This window comes from Silurus meridionalis, chromosome 12 (assembly GCF_014805685.1).
Source record: "Silurus meridionalis isolate SWU-2019-XX chromosome 12, ASM1480568v1, whole genome shotgun sequence".
NCBI lineage: Eukaryota > Metazoa > Chordata > Actinopteri > Siluriformes > Siluridae > Silurus > Silurus meridionalis.
Genome location: NC_060895.1, coordinates 21683405 through 21696545, shown reverse-complemented (window position 1 = coordinate 21696545; position 13141 = coordinate 21683405). Strand labels below are relative to the sequence as shown.

The 13141-nt window shown below is 39.8% G+C and overlaps 2 protein-coding genes across 3 annotated transcripts in view; both read left to right on the top strand.

Moving 5' to 3' along the window:
- nbeab (neurobeachin b) overlaps positions 1-13141 on the top strand; it is a 426194-nt gene that overhangs the window by 82996 nt on the left and 330057 nt on the right.
- LOC124394768 (uncharacterized protein K02A2.6-like) lies at positions 4189-9714 on the top strand. Of its 2 annotated transcripts, none has more exons than XM_046863208.1 (2): positions 4189-8159; positions 9639-9714. In XM_046863208.1, the coding sequence occupies exon 1, from the start codon at positions 6431-6433 to the stop codon at positions 7352-7354; it is 924 nt and encodes a 307-aa protein (XP_046719164.1). In that variant the 5' UTR covers positions 4189-6430; the 3' UTR covers positions 7355-8159; positions 9639-9714. The 2 variants fall into 2 exon arrangements, with proteins under 2 accessions (XP_046719164.1, XP_046719165.1); XM_046863209.1 differs by having other exon boundaries at positions 4189-7835; positions 7946-9694.

Sequence of the window (13141 nt, the reverse complement as noted above, 5' to 3'; positions counted from 1 at the left end):
TGTGATTTCTTTGTATGAATTCAATATTTGGCTTGATGGCTACATCTGGTGGAAATTTTGTGTCAGTAGCCCACTTAGAAATCCCCTTACTGATAAAAATGCTGATGTCAAATACTTATTTTCCCCACTGTATATGGTTGAAATGACAATAAAAACTTCTTGACTTGACTTGACTTGATGGAAGAAACTCCAGACTGGAAATCGCCACAACACACGTGACCTCATGATAATTGTAATAGAAATCAATCAGTGTGTGACTTATTAATATCATTCTATGTTCTTCAGTGTGCTGAGAGTAACAGAGTCTTTTCACATAAACTAAGTTGAATTAAACAAAGAGTCTTGTGACCAAAATGATAACAGGACCATTACAGCTATTTTGGATACTTAAGTACATTTGAAGAAAAATACTTTTGTACTTTTACTCAAGTGAAAGTTTAAAGGAGTATTTTTACTTTTACTTTAGTCATATTTTACCTCGTTTATCTCTGCTTTAACTCAAATACATGGTTTGTTTACTTTGTGCACCACTGATTTTAGTTTTATTATTGTTAAAGTTATCAGCTGTTCACTGATTGACACAAGTGTATTATTAGTGCCTGAAATATTGATATCTGATTTCATTGCCATGACTCTTTTACTACCTTAAAAAAAGGGGGGGTGTATATGGGCTTTGTGCTATTGGCTACTCAACATCAGTCGGTTTTTACACACTTCTGACAAATGCCCAAAATGCTTGTGTTACTGTCATTTCTGAACCTTCTTGACAAATCTGACAGGTAGGAAGTTCTGCTAGATTAAGTGCTGCACATTACCTTCTAGCTGTCCATTTCTGTCCATCTCTAGCTACAGTATTTATTTCTCCGCGTTTGAACAGCATTTTCTCACAAGCCATCAGGCTCCTCAACACAGAACTGAACTGTACAAAACTGTGTGTTACTGAAATCTACAACCTGAACTCAACACACACTCATTACTCATCTCAATCCATTCCACCACTAATTATTAATTATTTCTATTTAATCATATTATTCCGTTAACATGCTGTTTTTTGCACCTCTCAACTGCTGTTTTTGCACTGCATTGTGTTTCTGTTTACAAATACTCTTTGTTCATAGTCCTCTTTTGCACAGTACTGTATAATCAGAGTTTACAGCAGGTTTACTGGGTGCCGCCATTTTGAATGTTGTGTTATTGGTCCCACACTGTCTTATGTTCTCTGTCTGCACTGTTTAAACTCGGTTTCACTCGACGCACTTTATGTAGCTTTATGTTGTGTGTTGTAGCTCTTTGTTGTTTAATGTAGCACCAGGGTTTTGGAGGAACGTTGTCTCTTTTTCACTGTGTACTGCATCAACTACTGTATTTATGGTGGAAATGACAATTAAAGCTTCTTGACTTGACAACATGGACTCTGAACACCCTTCCAGCAGTGCCAGAGCTTTAAAAATATAAATCAGCCTAGGCTTTGGCTAATCAATAGTTTGAACAATAATATTTATAAATTTGCTCATTCATCATCATTCATATATACGGTGCATTCAAATGTATTCACAGCGCTTCCCTTTTTCCACATTGTGCTATGTTACAGCTTTATTCCAAAAATGGATTAAATTCATTCTACAAACAATATCCCATAATAACAACGCGAACGAAGTTTGTTTGAAATTTTCACAGCTGTATTAAAAATAAAAAAATCACATAAGTATTCACAGCCTTTGCTCAATACTTTATTGAAGCCCCTTTGGCACCAATTACAGCCTCACGTCTTTTTAAATTTTAATGCCACACGCTTGGCATCTGTTTTTGTGCAGTTTTTTGGATTCTACATGCTTGTTCCACAGTTAATCCCTAGATGTTCCTCTAGATTTTGGAGTGTAGTTGTGTAGTTTTGTGCTCATTTAGCCACAAGGGCTTTAGTAATACCAGGCACTTAATATGAGGGAAGAAGTCCTGGCCTGTGTTTCAGTTCATCCCAAAGGTGTTCAATGAGATTGAGGTCAGAGCTCTATCTGGAAAATGCTTAAGAGCTTCACGGAGTTGAATTTGTGAACAGGGGCATTGTCATACTGGAAAGGTTTTCAGGTGGAAATGCACTGATACCACTTCCAAATGCATCCTATACAATTGTGTGGCTCCAACCTTGTGGTAAGTTTGGGAAAGAACCAAAAATGGCTAGATAAAGAAAGAGAAAACCATGTCAGTTAAGTTTATTTTCAGATGCACAGCATAAACCATAGAAGTTCCTGTGAATTAGGAAACCAATTAAATACATGACTTGCAGCTGCACTACTGCCATTATTACAGGAAATAAATCAATGACTACTGACCAATCAAATACAAGATAATCCGTTTATAACTCATTCATTTATATGAGTCCTACAGGGTCGTGGCGGATCCTGAGATCACTGGGTATAAAGATCGGGAATGCATCCTGGGTGGGATGCCGGCCTATCACCCAGCATCGAGCACACAAACTCTACATGCACACACTCAATCACAGCTAGGGTCAGTTCTCTGTAGATGAGAGGAGATGAAAAACCTACATGGAGAAAATCTATGACCGTAATCTGAAACTCAGGATTGTACCATGAAGTGAGTTTAGGCAGTTTGTTACATTATTGTTTATGTGTTTGCTAGATAGACACTTTAACCCAGAACAGCTTACACATATGTAGTTTAGGGTTAAGGGCCTTTCTCAAGGGCCCAGCAGTGGCAGCTTCGTGATGCTGTGATTTCATGACCTTTCGATCAGAAGTCCACTGTCTTAACCACTAAGCTACCATTTTCCAGATTTTAATATGATAATAAATTTTAATATTTACAGCATTTAGCTAGATGCCCATTATCCCAAGTTACTTACAATTCTGACTGGAATGTAACAGGACACAACTTTTTTGCGATTGGGGTTGTTTAGAACCCTCATGCTACAGGCTAAATGGATAATTTTTTATTATCTAGTCATGTTCTACTGGTTTCTGTATCGGTGCCTGTTAACGTCTTGTTCAAAAGGCCAGAGTTACAATCTGCCACATTATGCAACTTTAAAAGGTCAGTATTTAGACATTAGCTGTACCTTCCACTTCGTAAACAGAATATGTGTAATTGGAAATCTTTCCTTGTACAGTATCTTTACTACAAGTGTATTGTGGTATGTGATTAGCTGTTTGATTCTTTTATCAATTGACATGAAAATTATTACAAAATTTCAGTGTGTTCAATGTGACAAGAAGTGAATTGTATGCAATCGAATGGAACAGAAAAATAATAATAAAATGGTGGAAGAGGAGAATAGAGGTATAAAATTCGAGAATAAAAATAGAATTGGAGGAATGCAATATAATTTTTAATAAAATAATAAGTATATACTTGCAATAAAACAAGAAATACAGAATTTACAATGATAATATAATTACAAAGCAGCATTAATAATTTGGAAGGCAGAAACATTGTGACTTATAATGACTAAAAATGAAAACAGAAACGACGTACTATATAATAATTTCAGATGATGGGATTATATTTATGTGATTAATTACGATCATTAAGATGATTAGAACAGCACATATACTTTTGATGCTAAACTCAAGACCCAGGAAGATGGATTTGGACTGTAATTAATATGGACCAATGGACCCACATGATCCCCAATATCCCAATCATCCAATCAATGAAATTCAATTGCCTCTTGACTTGACTTGACTTGATAAACAGTTTTCTATAATGGCTTTGTGCTACAATTATCATAAACTGTTTTGCATTCAATTCTTCATCAGTGAACAGCTAATAACCTAAACAATGATTGAATACACCTTTGGTGTTACGCAGATGAGGGTGGGTTCCCTTTTGAGTCTGGTTCCTCTCAAGGTGTTACGTCCCATTGGATGTTCGTGTGTGTGGGTGTTTGTCTCTCTCTATTGGTTCACCTTCCTGTCAATTTCTCAAGGTTCCGCCCTCTTTAGACTGCTATTGGCTAGGGAGTTAATCAACGTGTGTGACCTGACTGCACCTGTGGCCAATCCGGTCAACTGCTGAAGTTTAAAAAGAGGACTGCAGGAATGTTGGAGAGCACCATGAGCACCATTTGTTTTTGCATTGTTGTGTTTGAAGCATTGATTGTTTATTGTATTTTCCCCTTTTGACTTGGGTTTGTACAACAATCGTTGATTCGTTGAATGTTATCTTGTTTGTTTTGAGTGGTTATATTCTGACAACAACCCTTGTGTTTTCCCCAGGAGTGTTGGGCAGGTAGTATGTCACGTGACTTACATCTTGCAACACGTAGATGATACTATGTATAGAGACACTAGCTAGGAGTGTGCGCTACTGTTGTAGTTTGGTTAGTTTAGAGTAGGTAAGCTAGGGCGTGTAGAGGCGCTGGAAGAATTTTGTTTGGTGTTAGGTTAGTGGTTTATTACTGAGGTAGTTGGGTTGGTTTTGTTGTGTTCTTTTCTTTAGCGCCACTCTCCGCCTCTCTCTCCTGTGGGATTATTTATTATGCTTTGGTTTTTGATTAGTGTAAATATTGTATATACTTTGCCATTCCCTTCTGTTCCTCATTGTTTGAATAAATCCTTTTATATTATACTTGGTTTACGTGTCCTTTTCCCTGGCCTATTCACAGAATGGATCACAGTATGAATGTTACAGCTTCAACCCTAGACGTATAAAAAGAAGCCGTAACATTTAATGGGGGCTCATCCAGGATAATCTTCCCAAATAGCTCAAAATACTGTGGCCATTTTGTGAATTCTGGTGGAATTTGACCATGTTTGAGTTGGTATAACGAGGTGACTTGCGTGGACTCGTGTGTGCTTGCGTGGAATTACGGAGTAGTGTCTGTTTGCTGGCTGTGCATCGTGACCATGTTTAGCTTGTCGAATTTCATTGTTACTCCTTCATTAGAGCAGATTGATCTATGTCGGAAGCCAGATTTATTCCTGATAGCTGACCACTATCAGATCGTTGTAAATAGACAAGGTCTTAAAAGAGACATAAAGAGTGAAATACTAAAGCGCTTGGTAGAGTTAAAAATTCTCCCCATGTCAGACATGGCTGAAGGCGGGGATACCGGCCAGGTTGTAAGCTGTAGTGACGTTGTTGTTGGGCCTCTCACTGTTGGAGATGAGGATCCACAGAGTGGCATAGCTAAGGCTGCAGCGGAGGGGCCTTTGATCCATTCTCTCCCAGCTCAGTTGACTCTAGAGGGGATGCGCGACTGAAAGTCCGCCTGGCTCGGTTACAATCCGAAGCCCAAGAGAGAGCCCAAACGCGTCAGGCTGAGATAGCCATGCGTCTGGAGGTGCGCAGGCTTGAAATAGAGGCTGACACGCAGGTAAGGCTGCGACAGCTGGATCTGGAGGCGATGAAAGCGGCTGCTGCTGGGTCCGCTGCGCAGCCGACCCCGCCAGAGTCTAATGCTTCTCCTCCGGTTGATTCGTCCTCGCCTACGTTTGACGTCAGTAAACATATTGCATTAGTACCCCAATTTGGAGAATCTGAAGTAGATTCTTATTTCATTGCTTTCGAGCGAATTGCTACTTCCCTTCGCTGGCCTAAAGATGTTTGGTCGCTTCTGTTACAATGTAAATTGTTTGGTAAAGCTCTGGAAGTTTGCTCTAGCTTATCGCTAGAGGAGAGTTTGAACTATGAGACCGTAAAATCTGCTATCCTTCGTGCATATGAGCTAATTCCAGAAGCATATAGGCAGAAATTTAGGGGCCATAAAAAGAATTTTATACAAACCTTTGTAGAATTTGCACGAGAAAAAGGAATACTGTTCGATAAGTGGTGCACTGCTAGCAAAGTGAAAGATTTTGATTCGGTGTGAGAACTTGTCTTATTAGAAGAGTTTAAAAGTTGTCTGCCGGAACGTGTTGTAGTTTACCTGAACGAACAGAAAATTCTTTGTCACATGCAGCTGTGTTAGCGGACGAGTTCGTTTTAACGCATAAAACTGTTTTCACTTCTGTGCGCGCTGAGAAAACTCAGTCTGTTTCTCTCCAATCCCAAAGTTTTCATTCTAGATCCGGTCCACCGCGATCTCGGGAAAATCGTGAGTGTTTCTAGTGCCATAAATCTGGTCACGTAATAGCTGATTGTTTGCCGTTAAAACGTAAAACGCAATCCCAACCTAAAAGTGTTGGATTTGTAAAGACTCTTAACTCAGCCGTTGCGGTGCCTTGTGAAGAAAGGATTGATGACAGTTGCACTCCTTTTATTTTAAAGGGCTTATTTCTTTGACGGGTAATAGTGAGGATCAGAAAGAAATAAAAATGCTTAGAGACACGGGTGCGATGCAGTCATTTATTGTGGCAGAGAAATTACATTTTTCTGAGGATACCTCCTGTGGTTCGAGTGTCATCGTAAAGGGTATTGAGATGGGTTGCGTAAAAGTGCCGTTGCACCGAGTACATCTGCAGTCCAAATTATGTACCGGTTTGTACGGGTTGCTGTTCGTCCTTCTCTTCCAGTAACCGGTGTTGACTTTATCCGTGGAAATGATTTGGCGGGTGGTAAAGTAATGCCTGTTTTAGAGGTTGTTGATAAACCTGATATTTTCTGTCAGTCAGAGGATGTGACTAACTCTGATGTTTTTCCTGCATGTGCGGTTACTCGCGCTCAGTCTCGAAAGATGGGTGATGTAGTTGATTTGTCTGATTCTTTTATTCTTCCACTTTTCTCTGATGGGAAACCTGAAAATTCTGATGTATCTGAAGAACACAAGGATAATTTGAAGAGTTCTAAAGTAGCTGTGAGTGATGTAGGATTGTCAAAGCTGTCTATATCTCGAGAGGAAATTATTGCTTCGCAGAAAAAGGACAAATCTCTAGTTCTTAATTTTAATTCCGTTGTTTCTTCTGATGTGATTAAAGACCAGAAAGTTGCCTATGTTATTGACAATGGCATGTTGATGAGAAAATGGTCCTCCAAAACAGATATGGATTTAGATTGGAATACGGTGTATCAAATTGTTGTTCCTTCTCCTTATCGCCAGCATGTTTTATTTCTAGCATATGATCATCCACTTGCAGGACATCTTGGGGTTACAATGATGTACAAACGTGTTCTAAAACACTTCTTTTGGCGAGGTTTAAAAAAGGATGTGGCTAGTTATTGCCGTGCTTGTCATGATTGTCAATTGGCCGGAAAGCCGAATCAAGTCATTCCATCTGCTCCACTGGTCCCCATACCAGCCATCGGTGAGCCGTTCGAACATGTGGTGGTAGACTGTGTTGGGCCGTTGCCAAAAACAAAATCGGGTAACCAGTATTTGTTAACTATCATGTGTATAGCTACTAGATTTGCAGAGGCGATACCATTAAGAAAAATCACCGCTCCTGTTATTATTTAGGCCTTAGTGAAGTTCTTTACTACGTTCGGCCTACCAAAAATTGTACAGAGTGATCAAGGTACGAATTTTCTATCTAAGGTTTTTAAACAAGTATTGCAGTCTTTGGGGATTACTCATCGTGTTTCAAGTTCGTACCATCCAGAATCCCAAGGTTGGTTAGAACGTTTTCATCAGACACTAAAATCAATGCTACGATAATATCGTTTGCAGACAGCTAGAGACTGGGATGAGGGAGTTCCTCTGGTTTTATTCGCTGTAAGAGAAACCGTACAGTAATCTCTTGGGTTTAGCCCAGCCGAACTGGTTTTTGGTCACCAGGTAAGAGGGCTGCTCAAAGTTCTTAAAGAACAAATGTTGTCAGTTGATTCCAGTCCAACAACGAATGTTCTGGATTATGTAAGTAATTTCCGTGATCGTTTGCATGCTGCTTGCTCGCTTGCTAAGAATCTCTACTCATTGCGCAGAAGGGCATGAAGCTCAGGTATGACCGTAAAGCAGTTGCGCGTACTTTTATGCCAGGAGATCAGGTACTAGTATTTTTACCAGTTCCCGGATCTTCTTTGTCTGCTTGTTTTTACGGTCCTTACGTAGTGAAAAAGAAAATAAGCTAAACCGACTACATGATCAATACACCTGATAGAAAACGGCAAACTCGTGCTCGGAGAACGCAGGAGAAAAAGCTTCGGAAAAGACTGAAGAACCAGCCGTCTCTTCTGTTGCTGTAACTGTGGAGCAGATTTCATCCCCCGATGTGTCCGGTGTTAACGAGGATGCCGTAGGACTGCGTAATGCTGCTCAGCAATGTGTAAGGTTGACAAATTCCGAGATGTTAAGAAATTTAGATTCTTTTCTTAAGCATATGTCTATTGACCAGAAAGCGGACATTGTTAAATCAATTTCTGACTTCAACTGTCTGTTTAGTGATGTTCCTAAACTTACAAATGTTTTGCAGCATGACATTAAGGTAAACGGTGCTCGCCCGATTAAACAGCACGCGTATCGCATTAATACAGTAAAGAGATCCATAATGTGTCAGGAGGTGAATTATTTACTAGAGACTGGTCTAGCCAAGCACAGTTATAGTCCATGGAGTTCGCCTTGTTTACTCGTTCCTAAGCCAGATGGTACGTTTAGGTTTTGTACGGATTTCCGTAAAGTAAATGCAGTAACGGTGCCAGACAGTTATCCATTACCCCGTATGAAGGACTGTGTCGATAATATAGGATCTGCCTGTTTTGTGAGTAAGCTTGATATGTTAAAGGGCTATTGGCAGGTTCCTTTGACTCCCTGAGCATCGGAAGTTTCTGCATTTGTAACCCCTGATAGTTTTCTTCAGTATACTGCCATGGCTTTCGGTCTCCGAAATGCGCCCGCGACTTTTCAACGTCTCGTGAACATAGTATTGGCAGGTGTACCAAATTGTAATGCATACCTTGACGATCTTGTTATTTACTCTGCAGATTGGACATCACACATGAGTTCATTGAGAACAGTGTTCGAGCGTCTTGCAAGCGCTAATTTAACGCTTAACTTGGCTAAGTGTGAATTCGGCCAAGCTACGGTTACTTATCTTGGAAAAGAGGTGGGTCAGGGACAGGTGCGACCTGTAGAAGCCAAGGTCACGGCTATTTCGGAATTCCCTGTGCCTACAACTCGTAGGGAGTTGTACATTGTCGGTTATTGTCAGCCCTCTCACTTCGTTGCTTAGCCCGTCTAAATCCTGTAAGTATGCGATGGATTGTGTAAAGACTCTATGTAATACCCCTGTTCTTCTGGCTCCGGATTTCTCTCAAGGTTTTAAACTAGAAATTGATGCAAGCACTGCTGGAGCTGGCGCTGTTCTACTGCAAGAGGATGTACATGGTATAGATCACCCTGTTAGCTACTTTTCACGAAAGTTTAATAAACACCAGTTAAATTATTCCACAATTGAAAAGGAAACTCTTGCATTGTTGCTTGCTATACAACATTTCGAGGTATATATCGGATCCAGTAGTTTACCCATCATCGTATTTACTGACCATAATCCACTTGTTTTTCTATCCCGTTTGTACAATCAGAACCAGCGTTTAATGCGGTGGTCTCTAATAGTCCAGAATTATAATTTGGAAATTAGATATAAAAATGGATCTGAGAACGTTTTTGCGGATGCTCTTTCGAGAGTTTAGACATGTCACCAAGCTGGTTGGTTCTTAAAGGGTGGGAGTGTTGCGTTCCATTGGATGTTCATGTGTGTGGGTGTTTGTCTCTCTCTATTGGTTCACCTTCCTGTCAATTTCTTAAGGTTCCGCCCTCTTTGGACTGCAATTGGCTAGGGAGTTTATCAACGTGTGTGACCTGACTGCACCTGTGGCCAATCCAGTAAACTGTTGGGGTTTAAAAGAGGACTGCAGGAATGTTGGAGAGAGCACCATGAGCACCATTTGTTTTCGCATTGTTGTGTTTGAAGCATTGATTGTTTATTGTATTTTGCCCTTTTGACTTGGGTTTGTACAACAATCGTTGATTCGTTGAATGTTGTTATCTTGTTTGTTTTGTGAGTGGTTATATTCTGACAACAACCCTTGTGTTTTCCCCAGGAGTGTTGGGCAGGTAGTATGTCACGTGACTTACATCTTGCAACACGTAGATGATGTTATGTATAGAGACACTAGCTAGGAGTGTGCGCTACTGTTGTAGTTTGGTTAGTTTAGAGTAGGTAAGCTAGGGCGTGTAGAGGTGCTGGAAGAATTTTGTTTGGTGTTAGGTTAGTGGTTTATTACTGAGGTAGTTGGGTTGGTTTTGTTGTGTTCTTTTCTTTAGCGCCACTCTCCGCCTCTCTCTCCTGTGGGATTATTTATTATGCTTTGGTTTTTGATTAGGGTAAATATTGTATATAATTTGCCATTCCCTTCTGTTCCTCATTGTTTGAATAAACCCTATTATATTATACTTGGTTTACGTGTCCTTTTCCCTGGCCTATTCACAGAATGGATCACAGTATGAATGTTACAGCTTCAACCCTAGACGTATAAAAAGAAGCCGTAACACAAGGTTCTTTCTCATATCATTTCAGAGTTTTCACCAATGGTTTGCTCATTAAGGATGAAATACAGTTTATAATTGCATTTGATTAAATTGTGTAAAGGTGCTATACTAGCTATACAACTACATGTATATAAATGTGTATGTCAGTCAGGACAAGAGGTAAGATTTGCCCAACACTAACTAGAATAAATGGGGCAAATGGAACAATAAGTCATTTTTTTTTTTCTCTCTATTGTTTTTTACTGACCTTTGAATTGTTGTATGTATTGACTGATCTGGGGAAGGAACAGAACAAGGCACTCTTGGCTATAATCCCTCTCATGATCCAGGAGTCTTTATTTTTTGAGAAAGAGGTGAAGAGCTTTCTGTATCATTTTCAAACTGATTTTAGTTTTTAAGAACAGGTGGAAGGGAGGATACAATATTAGTTGCCTAACAAACAAGGAGATAAAGCAAAAAAATAAAGTAGAATGAAATGAAATCTTTCGACCTTATTGACTTTCTGGGTGGATTTTTAGCTTAAACTAAAGAAAAAAAAAAGATGCTCGCATGTTTTGAGCTGATTCTTGTATTCTTCAGTATTGTTCTCAAGAACCTATAGCTGTACCCATTTCCATTTATGGCATTTGGCAGAAGGCCTGATCATAAGGGACTTACATATGAAAAGTTAAGTGGTTATGGGCCTTGCTCAAGGACCCAGCAATGGCAGCTTGGTGGTGCTGGGATTTAAAATTGTGACCATTTGAGTCAAAGTCCAATGTCTTACCCACTGAGCGTCCACCTGCAAAAAAAAATCCAACACCAACTGCAATTTTGTTCGTGATTTCTCTTTTTGTCTTCTCGGACACTGGGGATCACAAATCTAGCTTTCTTCAAGTTAGTCTTGGCGATGCTCCTGCACTACTAGATAAACTTTCGTCATCAATCTAATACTGGATCTAGAGAGAAGGATATACACTATATTGGCAAAAATTTGTGGACACTTGACCTTTCCTGCCACATGTGCTTCTTCTCCAAACTGTTACCACAAAGCTGAGGCACGATTGTATAGGACATCTTTGGATAAAGTATAATAATATTTTGCGTTCACTAGAACTTGGAAACCCAAACCTGTTCCAGCATGGCAAAGCCCCCGTGCACAAAGAGAGCTCCATGAAGATATACTTTACATGACTTGGAGAGGAAGATCTTGAGTAGCCTGCTATAGAGCTCTGATCTCATCCCTACTCAACACCTTTGGGATGAATTGATAAACTGGTGAACACAAATGTCCACAAGTGCACTCCAGAATCTAGTGGAACATCTTCACATAAGAGTGGAGGGAATTATGAGAGCAAATTGGGACTCAATGTAAAATGCAATGCTCAAAAAGCACCACACTTATAGCCAAATGTGCACAAACTTTTGGCAATATAGTGTATATTATTATAAGTCCCAAAATTCATCAATTAATAGATTCATTATATAAATAAAAGGTGGACAGTCATATGTTTGCCGCAAACCTTTTTGGTAAGAAACCCTTTCTAAGTAGAAGGAAATGTTTGTTGTTGTGCGTCCACACTTTAGATTTCCTTTTCCCAGACATTATTTAAATCCCTGCTGCTCTCGTGTCGGTCACGGATCATAAAAAGTGAAACTGTCACATTGGGGTTGGATTTATTCATGAACTTAAAAAGAAATTTCATAATATGAAAGCTTCTTTTTGTTAACTTTTTATTTACAGCATTATCATAATAGGCTGTATTTAAACTTATTGGAAGAAAAACTGTAGTTCTGTGTGAAATCTCCATATATTTAAAATAGCATGATCCTCGTTTAATAACACTACTGTGAAGATTAGATTGCGGTGGTCGAATCAGGCTCCTATTGAAGCATTGAATCTTTTATTACTCGGGTTCACCCCTAATACGAGGTAGTTTTAAAAAGTTTCAAGGCTAGTTTTGTAACACACCAACAGATGGCAGGACAAAGCTGCACGCACAGTCACGGGGAACACTGACCTTAGTTAGTCAGTGTGACAAAAGACATCGTCTTGTGTACATCAGGAGCTGTGCAACTAGTGTTATTCCGACCACGTGCATTACCATGTCTGCTATTACATCACAACAAAGTCAAACGTGAAATTCTGCATGAAACTCTGCAAATCTGCCACAGAGATGTTTTACATAATTTGGCAAGTTTGCAGTGATGCTTCAATCAGTCGTTCGAGGCGTTTTAAGCAGAATGTTCGCTTCAAAAGTGGAGGAACATCACTGGAAGGTGACAAGAGATCAGGAAGCCCTTTACCAAGCTCAACCCCCAAAATGTCGAAACCATTTGGCAACTTGTGCATGATGATTGTTGGACATCCGAAACATTGCTGCCATTGTCGGTGCGCCAATTGAAAGAGTCCAGGCGATCCTCACGTGCGATTTAAACATGTGCGTGTTGCTGCCAAGTTCGTCCCCCCGCCCCCAAATAGGTCAACACTGCTGGCTCTTTTACCAAAGTCTCCTTAAGAATTAGTTCTGTATCTTTAACCAATCAGATTTCATATTCGACTCACAGGGCCAGCTAGCTGGGCCCAGAATAGCATCAGCATTTTTCCGTCCTCTGATTGGTTGTTCAGAGGGAAACTGTTACAGGCAAGTTTGACTGGCAAAACACTTCTGTAGCACTGCCCACATGAGTACATCTGAGTTAGACTTTTTTACGCCTACGGAGGAAGAGAAATTGATTTGGTCTCGGACATTCTTAAAAATCCATTTTTCATAAAAGCTA

Coding starts and splice junctions, on each gene's coding strand:
- LOC124394768 (XM_046863208.1), top strand. CDS start 6,431: ATGTACCGGTTTGTACGGGTTGCTGTTCGTCCTTCTCTTCCAGTAACC.